Consider the following 14,306-nt stretch of genomic DNA (forward strand, 5'->3'; position numbering starts at 1 on the left):
CGACGACACACATATCATCATATGTATTTTACAGAGATAATTTCACAAGATGGACTCCTATGTCGCCATCGGGTTCCATAGTGTAGCGGTTATCACGTCTGCTTTACACGCAGAAGGTCCTGGGTTCGAGCCCCAGTGGAACCACCATTTTTGTCCCATTCTTTCCGACAAAACAGTTTTTCTTTTGTTCCAATGCAGAGCTGTCCCGAGAAAGGGCTGTCCCGGCCTTTCAGCAAGACGGAGACAAACATGGTCGATGATAATTTGACTTTGGAATGTGGAAATGTCCAATCTCTCTGTGATATCTAATCTTCAAAATAAAGGTACGTTCTACCACAACGCCACAAATAAGTTTCAATCTAAATTGCTTTGAAAATATAAATATTATTTAGTTAATCTGGCTATGGGAGCTCTCTGCTGTATTCTGACATTGTAACACTGATCCCACCCATTTTCATTTTCATGTTCATATTATTATGGAACAAAGATAATTTTCAACAATCGGACCACAGGATGACACAGTGAAGGACACACATTTTGGGAAATTACCTCGTAAAAGATGGAGATGCCGGGGATTGAACCCGGGGCCTCATACATGCGAAGCATGCGCTCTACCACTGAGCTACATCCCCACACTGTGCCTCGCTGGGGTCACCAGTTGCTATTTATATACTCTGTTAAGCGTGACTGTGTAATAGTTTAACACGTGCTGTGATATAAAGATTATTGACGGATTCGCTTATATCACTTGCTTCCACTGGTGTGGTTAAAATATTGGCGGACCTGTCTTATCGCTGATGTGTCAGCTGGGTTTCCATTACAGGTTTTCGCAAAATAAAAGCGATACTGTTTCCATTGAAGGGAGCTTTGGGCATAGGCCTTGCAATTCTTGTAAAAACCCATCTCGCGTGATTCCGCTGCAGGGAAGCTTGTTGGTACGCTTTTGGTTACATTATGGCGGTTGCCTTAATAATTTTGAACGAAAGACGAAGGCAACGGATGATAGTTCAGAGGTAAAATCCGTATGAACGGCAAAAGCCACGCATAAGGGTCGAAGAATGATGTTAAGAAAAGTCTCGTCTCTTCTTCTGTCCACACGAACCGCGCCACGTTGTCTCGGAGGGACTGGTCATGTGACATCGTACGACAAGTCCCGTGACTTATAAATGCGGTTTCGCAAAAGTGTTTCCATTACACTTTTGCGATATATTTCTATATCGAAACGCCTGAAAACCTCCTCATGAAAATGTAAAAACTTTAAGCGATATTTTAGTTTTTTTTTTCGAAATTCAGGTGTTTCCATTACCAGTTTTTTATTGCGCTATTTCGATTTTGCGCATTTCCAAGTATAATGGAAACCCAGTGGTCATGTTGAAATTAGACCTGAAAATGGAATTCACTCAAGTATCTATTTTATCTAAATAATCCAATTTAATTTCATTAGATTAGAATATAACATAGTCAAACAGGGACACCTAGTGGCCAAAACAAATTAACAAACATCCCCAGATAGTACAGGATATTTAAATAAAAAAATCCCCCGGTTCTTACGGCCGTTGTTATCATGGACCCGGCCACTAGGGGGAGCGCTCGGCCAAGACACACTGGGAAAAAAAGGAAAGAACGTTGACGTCCAACGGCGGGAAAAAAAACATTGCGCCATGTTTGCTCTCATGGGATAGCGGAACTTACAGGCTTATTTGAATGAATATTATCAAACTTACTAAATGCTAAATGTCAGATATCAACCTTTTCAATGTTGTTGAGCTGCGGCATGGAGTCTTAATGTAAGGAATCATCCAGAAGTGCCCAGTCTGTGAGTATCAATTCCGCAGCATGGCTAGCTACAGGAGTTGATATTGAGGCAAGTGAAGCCAAAAGACACCATTAAATATTGGTTCTACAGTACCAACAAAGACATGCTCATCAGGTAAATTGATCCCTCTAAGCTGACGTAAGTGAGAATGTGAGTATGTCTGTCTCTATATATGTCAGCACTGCGATAGACTGGCGACCAGTCCAGGATATACCTACACCTCCCTCCTACTGTAACATCAGATGGTATTTGGTATGAATAGTACAGTAAGGAGAGGAGATGACGTAAGCTGCGATGGCCGAGTGGTTAAGGCGTTGGACTTGAAATCCAATGGGGTCTCCCCGCGCAGGTTCGAACCCTGCTCGCAGCGGGTCAAAGTTTTCTTTTCGTTTCTGTAACCGTCTCATAGTAACAGGAGGTAAAGCTGATTCCACCTCCTTTAGATACACTGCTGCACCAACTTCAGCTAGTCCATACAACAGGCACTTTATTAAAGCAGCTTGGTTCAATGCATTCACAAAAGAGGATGGTGTTGTTATAACAACACAAATTTAAACTTAATCTGATAACAATCAAACAATGTCGATGCCTGTTGGTATACCACAGCAACAAAAGTATAAGTCAGAGACACCTAGTCATGGATGATCTCTTGTTATCAGTTCACCTGAGTAATCATGTACTAAACCAGAGAGGCAGATAGTCTTTTAATCTCATATTTGTTAACTCTCTGATTTGCTTGATTTCTTATAATGAGGTACTTTTGTGTGTCCTCTCCAACATCAGAAGCCAAATCTCTGCTGTTGCGTCTCTCACCTCTCCATGTTTATTTCTCTGATTTGACCACCTGCTCTGTGTGTGTGGCCTCCAACATCAGAACAAAATGTCCTCTATCCAAATCTGCGTGAGCGCTCTCTCTCCCTCTCTCCTGGCACGACTGAGGCGTCTTACAGCTCCACACATATGGTCTGAGACAGAGCACGTTGTGTTTTTATGCTGCGTGTTGTTTGTGTTGTTAGTCAGCAAAGAAAACAACAGCCTCATGTTGTTTATCGGTCTGTAAGACACCTGTTCTTCAACAAATCTGATGTATGGTGATGTTACACTATGTGGGACCGCCCTGACTTGTCTTGACTAGTAATGCACAATAAGTTTGTTTTTGAGCTGAAACGGACACCCTAATTCCAAAAAATGTGGGTCATACTACACAATGGTAAAGATGGCCCTGTCCCTACTTTTTAAGATGTGTCACTGCCATCAAATGCTAAATGCGCTAATGTTTTTCATTTAATATCTCAGTTTCAATGTCTGATATGTTGTGTCTGTTCTACTGAGAATAAAATGTAGGTTTGTGAGGTTAGACAAATATTACATTCTGTTTTTGTTTACATTTCAAACAGTACCCCAACTTTTTTGGAATCTGGGTTGTAGTATGTAATACCTGTTTTTAAATACAGCCTGTATCTACTCCTGTTATACCAGTGATACTCAACGCGTGGCTCTAGAGCCACATGAGGCTCTTCTATGTCTTCATTTGAAATATTATTCCCCCAGAAAACCATAACAAAGGGAAACTTTGGCCTCACAGTTATCCACTGCAGTTTGATTCCCACTCTTCTACAGCAGGCTTTAATTGTCAAACTTAATTGTCAACCTTTATTTTTAGTCTGTTTATTTCCATTGCCCTTATTTGCAATCTTTTGCACTTTTTACCCTTTTGCCTCTTTTATCTTGCTTTTCACAAATTGCATTTTTCCCTTGTTTGCCACGTTATGCCCGTTTAAGGTGCCTCTTGCCATTGCATGCCACTTTTCCCATTTCCCCACCTTTTTTGCTGCTTTTTGCCAATTTTAGTAGTTTTTCACTCATTTCCCCAACCTTTTTGCCAATTTTAGTCACTTTTCACCCATTTCCCCCACCTTGTTGCTGCTTTTTGCTAATTTTAGTTACTTTTTCACTCATTTTTCCCAAACTTTTTTCCCAATTTTAGTTATTTTTCACTCATTTCCCCAACCTTTTTGCTACTTTTTACCAATTTAGTTATTTTTCACTCATTTTTTTGCTCATTTTTTTTCCATTATTGCCACCTGTAAGTTTTTGCCATGTCTCACCTATTTCTGCTTCTTTATCTCCACGTATTTTGTCACCTCTCGTCCAGTTTTTGCCATTTTTTGCCTATTTTACCCCTGTTTGCCCATTTTTGGCCTTTTTTTTTTTTTTGCAGTTTTTTCACGTTTTGCCAGCATTTACTTATTTTTATTGCCACTTTCACCACTCAGATTGTGGCTCTTTCAAAGGTATTTTTCAACTCTTTGGCTCTCTGGTTGAGCAGGGTTGAGTAACACTGTGTTCTACAGTCTATGTGAAAGGCCCAGTGCAGAATGCATGATGGGAAACGTAGTGTCTAGTGTTGCGCAGTTTAATAGTTGTTAACTTCACTTCAGCTCAGAGCGTACAGACACACCGTCCATGATGCTTATGCTGTGGCTGTAGTGAGCTCAGCAGCCTGTAGGGGGCACTGGTAGGGCTTTATAATGATTGACTTGTATTTGTCTGTTAGCTGAATGAAGACAGACTCCTTTCTCTGCTCTGTGTATAATATGATTATCACAGCTCACACTTCATCTCGTTTCTATTACCGCGGTTAATTTGATGTAAATAAATTCAGCAGAGGGAGGATTGAACCTGAAGACACACAAAGCCGTACTCTAAGTGTCACAGCTGTGTTGTTCCCCATTTAAATATCTGTAATAAGCATGGAACCAATAACAGCCACTGTGGAAATTACATTAGCTTCTCTGCTGTTTCATTCTGGTACATTCTGTCACAGAAATGTCCCTCCACAGCTCCGTTACGTATTAACCTCCCTCACAGACAGACACGTTTAAATGTTTTAATATCAAACTGAGCTGTAACGCTGCTGCAGGTTATGTCTGACACGCTTTTATGAATAGAGAGGAGGAAAAAAGGCTGCATGCACCAGAGTTTGTAACATCAGTAGTTCTGTCAGAGAATTTAAGGACATTTTTTTTCAGTGACAGCATGAATGAGCAAACACAGTCCTTCGAGCTAACAAAACAAACTGATTCTTGGGGGGAATTGTGAATTTTTTCTTTAGGACGATTTAATAAAAAATATTAGCTCACTCTGAATTTGATGGCAGCAACACATCTCAAAAAAGTAGGGACAGAGCCGTGTTTACCTTTAACAACAGTCTGTTAACGTCTGGGAAGTGAGGAGACCAGCTGATGGAGAGGAATGTTGTCCCATTCTTGTCTGATGTAGGATTCTATCTGGGTCTTCTTTGCTGGATTTCTCCTTTTATTGATGCTCCAAATGTTTTCTGTTGGTGAAAGGTCTGGACTGCAGGCAGACCAGTTCAGGACCCGGACTCTCCTCCTGTGAAGCCATGTTGTTGTGATGGATGTGGTCTGTGGTTTAGCATGGTCTTGCTGAAATAGTGGCAGCCTTCCCTGACAGAGATGTTGTCTGGATGGGAGCAGATGTTGCTCTGAAAGCTCTCTCTACTTTCCAGCATTGATAGTTCCTTTCCAGATGTTAGAGCTGCCCACGCCATAGGCACTAATGCAACCCCATACCATCAGAGATACAGGCTTTAGACTTGAGCCAGGAGAACCAGCTGCTTCCTCTCCTCTTTAGTCCACAGGACACGGCGTCCAAGGTTTCCTCTGACCACAGAACAGTTTTCCATGTTTCCTCTGACCACAGAACAGTTTTCCATGTTTCCTCTGACCACACAACAGTTTTCCATGTTTCCTCTGACCACACAACAGTTTTCCATGTTTCCTCTGACCACAGAACAGTTTTCCATGTTTCCTCAGTCCATGTTAAATGAGCTTTGGTCCAGAGAAGACGGACCACGCTGTTTCTGGATCCTGTTCACATATGGCTTCTTCTCTCCATGATCCAGCTTTAACTGTCATTGGTGGATGGCACGGCCACCTAAAGTATGGCTTTATGAGATTTGACTTCTGTTTTTTTTTTTTTACATTAACCCAACTTTTTTGGAATATTAGTTTGTACTTAAACATATTTAAAACATGTTTTTGTACATATAAAAGTCAATTATAGAAAAGTTTTAAATTGATAAAAATGCAGTAAAATAAAAATGATATTTAATTGTAGCACATCTGATTGATGATAGGTGTTTGGTTTTATCCTGTCCTATCAGCTCTCAGGTGTTGGTCTGGAATATTCCTAGGGTTTGTCCTGAGAACAATTCAGAGATTAGAAAATTCTAAATGTCAGAATCTTCTTAAAAACTGTGTGAGAGACTTAAAGAACTGTTTTCTTCTTCAGAACAGCTGGTGAATGAGAGAGGCTGGATCTAGAGGACTGTCGGAGCTTTAGGATTATTATTTAATGCAGTGGTACTCAACCCTGCTCAACCAGAGAGCCAAATTGTTGAAAAATACATTTGCAAGAGCCACAACCTAAGAGGTGAAAGTGGCAATAAAATAAGTTACATGTGGCAAAAATGGTCAAAAAGCAGCAAACACTGGGAGAAAAGTTGCAAAAAAATTAGTGAAAAGTGACCAAATAATGAGTGGATTTTGTTTTTGTTGTTTTGTTATTGTTGTGTTTTTTTTATGAGGCCCGCTCTCTGTTACATGATGGGCTGTCAACTTTGAATTCCTTCTAACTTTATTCTGTGAAAAAATGGCAGCCAGCTAAGATCATTGTTTGTTGTGGTTGCTTTGGGGTTTGAATGGTTTTTTGGGATGCTTGCATACTTTTTTGTGCATCCCTGCAATAGGTAATACAATAGACCAGGCATGGTTTCTGTCCAAGAGCCCTAGGCTTTGGAAGGATGAAAATAAATAAATCATTGAGAAACACACTCATTAGTTACCTGTTTATGTTTTATAGGAAAATGTTATACATACATATATATGCCCATGTATGTTTTTATACATAACGATTAATCAATTAATTGATCGTTAATATGTTCGAGTTGGCAGGTCTCTTCTAAATGCCCATCCCTAGCAAAAACGCTGTAAAAAATGAGTGAAAAGTGACTAACATGGGCAAAATTCAGAAAAAAGATGGGAAAATGGGCAAAAAGTGGCATTTAATTGCAAAAGGCAGCTTAAATGGGCAAGAAGTGGAAAAAAAGGAGTAAAAAATGCAAAAAGCTGGATAAAAGTGTCAAAAAGGGGAGAAAAGTGACAAAAAGAAGTGTCAAAAATGGGCTTAAAGCAGCAAAAACACTGCAAAAAATGAGTGAAATGTGACTTCAATGGGAAAACATCAGAAAAAAGGTGGGAAAAATGGGCAAAAAGCATGAAAGATAGGCAACATGGGAAATTAGTGGCATTGAATTGCAAAAGGCAGCTTAAATGGGTGAAAAGTGGCAAAAAGGTGCAAAAAATTGCAAAAAGCTGGATAAAAGTGTCAAAAAGGGGAGAAAAGCTACAAAAGTAGTGTCAAAAATGGGCTTAAAGCGGCTAAAATGCTGCAAAAAATGAATGAAATGTGACCTCAATGGGCAAAAATCAGACAAAAGGTGGAAAAATGGGCAAAAAGCATGAAAGAGAGGCAACATGGGAAATTAGTGGCATTGAATTGCAAAGGGAAGCTTAAATGGGCGAAAAGTGGAAAAATTGAAAAAAGGGGCAACAATTGCAAAAAGCAGGATAAAAGTGTCAAAAATGGGCTAAAAGCAGTAAAAATGGAATTAAAGTAGAAAAAAATGCAAATAAGGGTTAATGGAAATATGCAGACAAAAATAGAGGCTGACAATGAAAGCCGACTGTGTAAGTGTGGGAAACAGACTGATTAATGTGACTTGCAATGGATATTTTTTCAGGTAAAATTTTCCTTTTTAAGGTTTTCTGGGGGAATAATGTTTCAAATGAAGGCGTAAAAGAGCCACAAATCACCACAAATGAGCCACATTATCACTGATTTAATGGCTAATTTCTCAGTTATCTCCTCTTTTAAGAACAAAACAAAGATGCAGACGGATAAACAGGAACATTGTTTTATATAATTTCATGCTGGGCAGTTATGTAACCTCAAAGCCAGTAAAGTGAGGCGTGTTTTCGTCCGTTTACCTCCATTCATTATGGATGGTAAGTTTTCAGACTCTCAGCGTCCACGCCAGCCGAGAGAGAGGACGCCATGAATGCCTCTGTCTCTCGCCCTCTCTCGCTCGCTCGCTCTCTCTCTCTCTCTCCAGGCGGCGTGCGGAGAATTGAAGTGGGAGCGAGAGGGAAACATTAACGGCAGGAGGAGGGAGGAGAAGGAGGGAGAGCGAGGTAGACAAAGAGTGAAAGACGGGGGAGAGAGAGGGCGTAAAGGAGGGCGTCTGACAGGGATGAGAGTATTTATAGGTGGAGAGATGAGGAGGTAGAGCGGTGGGGAGGAGAGGAAGAGAGAGACGAGAGAGGGAGGAAAACCAGACACAATAAGAGGAAAAGGGAGACAAAGAGGAGGAGCGGGCGAGGGAGAGAGCCACCATGCTGAGGAGGAAGAGGAGCGTGTCGTTCGGAGGCTTCGGCTGGTAAGAGAGAGAGCGTGTCTGAGCGTGTGCGGTGGTAAACGGCTGAATGATCTCATCACTTTCACTTTCGGGGTCTTTGAGTTCATTTCATGTCCGAGCCGCACATGTGACATCACGGTGACATCACAGCTCCCCCCAAATAATTGAAGAAATCCAGAGACGGGTTGTTGACACGATGAAGAGAAATCCGAGCATGAACGGGGCCAGAGTTCATGGATCGTTCCTGATTCTGGACAAATGTAGCTGCTCCTTACTCTCACCTCTGACTTTGTGTTTCTCCAACATGTGAGACAAATCACAGCCGAGCAAGAGACTGGCTTCAGTTTGGCGGGTATTTAATACTTAGTCCTTGTCAAGAAGAGACTAAAACGCCTCTGAGTTTTAGTCTCATTTTAGACTTTAACTTTCCTAGCCACGGCCCACTTTATTTCCTTTAAAGGCTCACAGACGTAAACACAGCTGTACCTTCACCCCTTTTCTTTTCCTTAAAGAGCATCAGGACAGCCAGCTGAGGATTTCAGTCATCCTCCATGTTTGTCACGTTTGATGGCATGTTTCTGTGAGATCTGGTGTCTGTAGAATCTCTAACTGCTCATATGTGGTCTCAGGGTCTGGCTGAGCCGTCTAGTTTGGAGGTGGTCTAGTTTATCATTATAACTGTGCTTCTGTCTGTCTGTGGAATCATTTAAGAACTGAAAACCGTCTGATATGTGGTCAGTCTCAGGCTGGTTTCAGTGCTCTAGCAGCACCGGAGAACGTCTGACCCCAAAGTCTGCTTCATTCATCCGTGTGAATCCAGGCCTTTCCTGCTGGAGCTCTGAGCCAAAGTCTGCTCTTAGAGGTAGTCCAGAACTGGATTTATGTGGCCATGGGAGACGTGAACTCCACCATGCCCTAGTACCGAGTACTCATCAGCACGTAGAACTCTAAAGTCAGCTCTTAAGGCCTCCTGTCTCTTTAAAACCGCTGCATCATTGTCTCATCTCTGCTGTAGATGTGAACGCTGGAAGAGATCATGGCTGAGCTTTAGATTCTCATAAATGTACATCTTTAAAACCTCAACAGTTCTTATTTCTGTCTCATGACTCCAGTTTTTTTAATAATCTATTTTTCTTTCATTTTTATGTAATAAATTAAAATCTTAACAATCTCTCTCTCTCTTTTTACTCCAAAAATTTACACCTTTGAACCCTAAAACTTATCATTGCTCTCTGAAAAATCATAGCTTTAAAATATTAAACCTTCTTATCTGATCCTCAAAGATTCATGAGTTTGATTTCAACATGCTGATTTTTTATCTCATAATTTCAGATTCATCTTATAAATTTATAACTTTTAGTTCTTAGATTTTTTTTTTTTCCCCCTCGTTGATTTTTGGCATTTCAATCTCAAATTTGTTTCATTTTTTTTACCTAAATTGAGAAGCTTATAAACTCAGAATTTCTTAGTAATATCTTATGAATTTATTTCTTTCAAATACAAATATTCTTTTTTATATATTAATTCCAGACTCTGTGGTCATAAAATTCCTGATTATCAATCAAAAAATCTCATAAATTTACAACTCAAACCTACTTTATCTTTCTCACTTATTCTGTTTTTATAACCTCAAATTTATATTTTTATTTGATTAACATTTTTTATATTAAAATGCCCTTTTTCACCCATGAATTTGCAACATAATTAATTCAAAATGTCTGATTTTCTGATGATAAATTCCACCTCCATAATTTCAAAATGTATACTTTATCTCACAAATCTACACATTTGTGACCATAAATTTCTAATTTCTCTCTATAAAATCTACAACTTCACAATCTTCAACTAGTTTCCAAAAATTCATGTTTTGATTTCAACATGTTAAATTTTAATCTCATAATTCCAGATTCATTTAATAGATTTTTTTTTTTTTTTGGCATTTTCAATCTTAAAATTTAACATTTTAAAATAAATTTACAAGTTTATAACCTCAAAATCTCTGATTATTATCTAATTAATTTAGTTTTCTTAAATCTAAAGATTTTTTTTTCATAAATTAAGGACTGTGGTCTCAAAGTTTCTGATTATCAATGTATAAAATTACATTTTTAACATTTTTGAAAATGTGATCAATTTAAACTAAAACCTTGTGTTTCTTACAACTCTGTCACTAGTTCAAATATTTATAACCTCAATTTTTTTATTTAAACTGAATAAATTAAAATCTTTTAATCTCAAAATATCTTTTATCATCCATAAATTTGCAACACAATAATCTCACATTTTCTTAATGATGAATTTTATCTTTAAAACCTCCAGATTTATGAATTTTATCTGCTAAGTCTACTTATTTGACACCTCAAATTTCTTATTTCTATCAGCTTCATCTACTTAAAAGTTCAGATTTAATTCTAAATATTCCTAACTTAATGATTTCAAAATGCTGATTTTTATCTCAGAATTTAAATTTTCATGACTTAAAATTTCAGATCAATCTTATAAACCTGAAAGTTTTTGATGAACTTATGAATTTATTTCACAAAAACTCAAAAATTTATTTTTTTCTTTTTTAAAGTCTGGATGATCTTAAAATGATTTATGGCTGTTAATTAAACAAAATCTTTATAACATTAAAATAAATAAATAAATCTTTCTGTCATAAATTTACATCTCTGTAATTTCAGGGTTTATTTTCTCAAAAAAAAAAAAAACCTTCATAAGCTCATAAATTCAGGTTGTTATTGCATACTTAAATTTTTTTTCCTACATAAATTTACAAATGTAGGAATGAATTGAATTAAATGAATTCAGGAATTCTTTTAATCTAAAAATCTTTTTTCACATTAGTCAAAGTTTCTGAGATCCTAGTGAAAGTTGTTTGTATTTGTAGCTTTGTTCACATTTGGTTGTTTTCTCTCATGAATTCATGACTTTAAATCTCAGTTTTTACAGTTTTTAAATTTAAAAACGTTGAGTCTTAGTTTCATAAATGATTGTTTTTTATAGTGTTGCTGGTTCACCGTCATTGTTCACATGCAGTCAGATCAGAGAGTGAAGCTTAGATCTGTCTTCTTCTCACAGCAGGTTTAGGTTAAAGATGTAAATGTCTCTACAGCTCTGACTCTTCTATCGATCATTAAAACCCCGAAGAAAAAATGATCCAAGTATTGAAAGTTTGCTCTGATCAGCTGTGATCATGTGAGAGGTCGTAGTCCCACTGAAACTTTGTTCTACACCATAAAAACAGCACCAAGCTGCACACAGATGTGTTTGACCCCCACTCAGCTGTGACGGCGTTTGTTTCTGAGTTTATTTCCATGAATCAGACGCTCTCAGACACGAGGAGGAGGCGGGAGGTCACAGCTGTCAATCATTGATGACGTGGTCAGTCATTTACCTTCAGCTCTGTTTATAATCAGCTGTCTAACTCCAACACGCCGAGGTAAACCTGAGGCCACATGGATCATAGTATTTTTTAACTCTTGTTTTTCCAAGTGTCAGTGAACACACCACTCGACCTGTTTGACCTGTAAAGGTGAAAAGTTAAGAAGAAGGCACATGTTTGACGACTGAGACGCTCTTTTTGCTTTTACCTCCTGGCTCACTAGCTAGCATGTTGTCTTAGGGCGCATTCACACCAGAGCTGTTTGGTCCGATTTAAACGAACTCTGGTCCGTTTTAGTCCGGTTCATTTGGAGTGGTGTGAAAGCTCACACAAACTCTGATGCCTCTGGTCTGCCTGAAAACAGGGGGTCTCGGTCCACTTCCAACCGAACCATGGTGCTGTCCGTTAGAGGTGTGAAAGCAAAGCGGACCAACTTGTGAACCAAAGACAGGAAGTGGCATAAAGCGTAATGATATAAGGATTTATATGTGATTTAATACACTCAAATACATGTCAAATACCTCGCTTGGCATCTGGGTAACCATGGCAACACGTCGTAGTCCGAGCTTATTTATTCGTCTCGTGTAAAGAACGACATGTTGGACAGCCCAGTGTCTCGCTGACTGCTCCTTATGCTCCAGTGCAAGAGCAGAAACCCCAAGACAGCGTAAAGTTCTGTTTTTTTTTCATTGTTTATGTGAAAAAAAAAGATCGGTCGAAGGAGCTGGATATCTCCGCTTCGTCTTCTTCTATGCCGGCTTTTCTTCTTGGTCGCCGTTTGTGATGACAGCGCCCCTAGCAGGCAGATGTTGTAGGTGTTCAGACGGTTTAGTCCGTTTAACAAAGAGCAGTATGAATGCAAACCAAACCTATAAAACAGACCGAGTCCCCCGGACTATCAGGTGTGAACACGACCTTAGTTCATGGAGACAGGAACAGCTGTGAACAAAGGCCCAAAAAAGATAACACAAAGAAACCAAATGACTTTTTCTGTACAAATGTGACTGTTTGAAGACTTCCTGTCACAGAATGATTATCATTTCACTTGTTGGTCCCTCAGAGATGGGAGAACAAGTTTGTGCCAAAAAAGTCCTAGTCCTTATTGTTCACTGTGTTTAATATGTAAAAAATCTTTGAGTTTAATTTCCCACTCAGTTTTTTCTCCTGTCTTTATATTCCCATAACTTTTTAAGATGACTGCAGCACACACATCCTTAGAGCTCAGGTCGCCCTGATTAAAGGATGTTTAGTGGTTGACTGTGGACCACAGGGTCGGTGTTTAGCAAGCTTTTTAAGACAAAAACTCCAGGAGAGACACAATGGGGTCAAATCTAGCTCTGTCAGTGCTGCTGTGTATGTAACTTAAGTATAGAGGTGTGAATTTACCTGAACAACCTGGTGAGGGATCTTTTCTCCTCTTGTTCCTGCAACAAACAAAGATCAGATTTTACAGTGCAGCTCCTCAGCATCTACTCAGAACTTTAAGCAGACTTCATATTAAATGCTTCTTACTTTTACATGAGCAGATTTATTTATCCATTCTTTAAAAAGATGTTGGTTTTTTTTACCAGAGTAGCTGTACCTTTACTGGGGTACAATCGTAGTGGACTTCTTCCCCCTCTGCCCAGTTCTGTTAAAACTGCCGCTGTATCTACATCTTAGCTGATCGCGACACCAGCTTACAGTAAAACACTGCTCAGATAAATGCTGAGAAGTGACACAGTCCTGTTTGTTCACATTAATCCAGTGTAGAAATTCACGGTAGAATCGACAAAAATGAAGTTAATTAGCAAACTTTAGGAGCTGAAGACGGAAAATATGATGCATTCAGGTAACCTCAGTAAATTACACAACTGTATTCTGTATGTTATGATGCGTTCAGGTAACCTCAGTAAATGTATTCTGTATGTTATGATGCGTTCAGGTAACCCCAGTAAATTAGATGACTGTATTCTTTATATTATGATGCGTTCAACATAAAAATGGGAAAATGTAGTTTTTGATGAGAAACTATAAATCCAGTGTGAATCTGTGTTTATATTTGAGGGATATAGAATAGATGTGACAGACTGAATCATAGTTTTTTAACTCAGGCTCTACTCAGCTAAGACACCGTGGAGTTTAAATCTTTGCTCTGATTCTGTCTTAGAAAGTACAGATTGTGGTATCGATAAGGATTCAGATTAGCCCTTTAATGAGCTGTACATAGAATTAAAAGAATAAAAATTCAACACTTGACAAAGACAACCTTTAAAAATCTAAAAACATAGAAATATACTTCAACTATAAAAAAAGACTGTGATTAATCATGATTTTTTTTTAATGGAGTAACAGCCCTAGTTTTAATGTTTGCATAATTTGTAGAGTACAATAAACTGGTATGTTTTAACACATTTCAGGTCAAAGGAATATTACACCTTCTGCGACTGTGATTTCATCTCATTTTGGATTAGTTTTCCAGCCCTATCTCAGACCCGGCACAGTCGTTTCAGACTGGAGCGTTGCAGGAAGGATCTGCCTGATGACAGATGTGGACTCTGGATCTTGAAGGGTTACTGGTGTTTTTTTGACCAGAGAAAGTCTTCGTCTTTGACTGGTGCAGC

The 14,306-nt window shown here is 38.7% G+C and overlaps 1 protein-coding gene and 3 non-coding genes across 4 annotated transcripts in view; 3 read left to right on the forward strand and 1 right to left on the reverse strand.

Moving 5' to 3' along the window:
* Positions 1-71: 71 nt before the first annotated feature.
* On the forward strand, positions 72-144 carry trnav-uac. The gene has a single exon. It is a non-coding gene; the product is annotated as a tRNA-Val (tRNA).
* A 416-nt stretch (positions 145-560) lies between these two features.
* Positions 561-632, reverse strand: trnaa-cgc. The gene has a single exon. It is a non-coding gene; the product is annotated as a tRNA-Ala (tRNA).
* A 1,472-nt stretch (positions 633-2,104) lies between these two features.
* Positions 2,105-2,186, forward strand: trnas-uga. Its single transcript has one exon. It is a non-coding gene; the product is annotated as a tRNA-Ser (tRNA).
* Positions 2,187-8,207: 6,021 nt separating this feature from the next.
* LOC121518820 (rap1 GTPase-activating protein 2-like) overlaps positions 8,208-14,306 on the forward strand; it is a 70,942-nt gene continuing 64,843 nt past the window's right edge. The window contains exon 1 of the mRNA XM_041801459.1: positions 8,208-8,339. Coding sequence (XP_041657393.1) covers positions 8,296-8,339 — 44 coding nt within the window. The 5' untranslated portion in view covers positions 8,208-8,295. The remainder of the gene's footprint in view (positions 8,340-14,306) is intronic.

This window comes from Cheilinus undulatus, linkage group 12 (assembly GCF_018320785.1).
Source record: "Cheilinus undulatus linkage group 12, ASM1832078v1, whole genome shotgun sequence".
In the NCBI taxonomy this organism is placed as follows: Eukaryota; Metazoa; Chordata; class Actinopteri; order Labriformes; family Labridae; genus Cheilinus; species Cheilinus undulatus.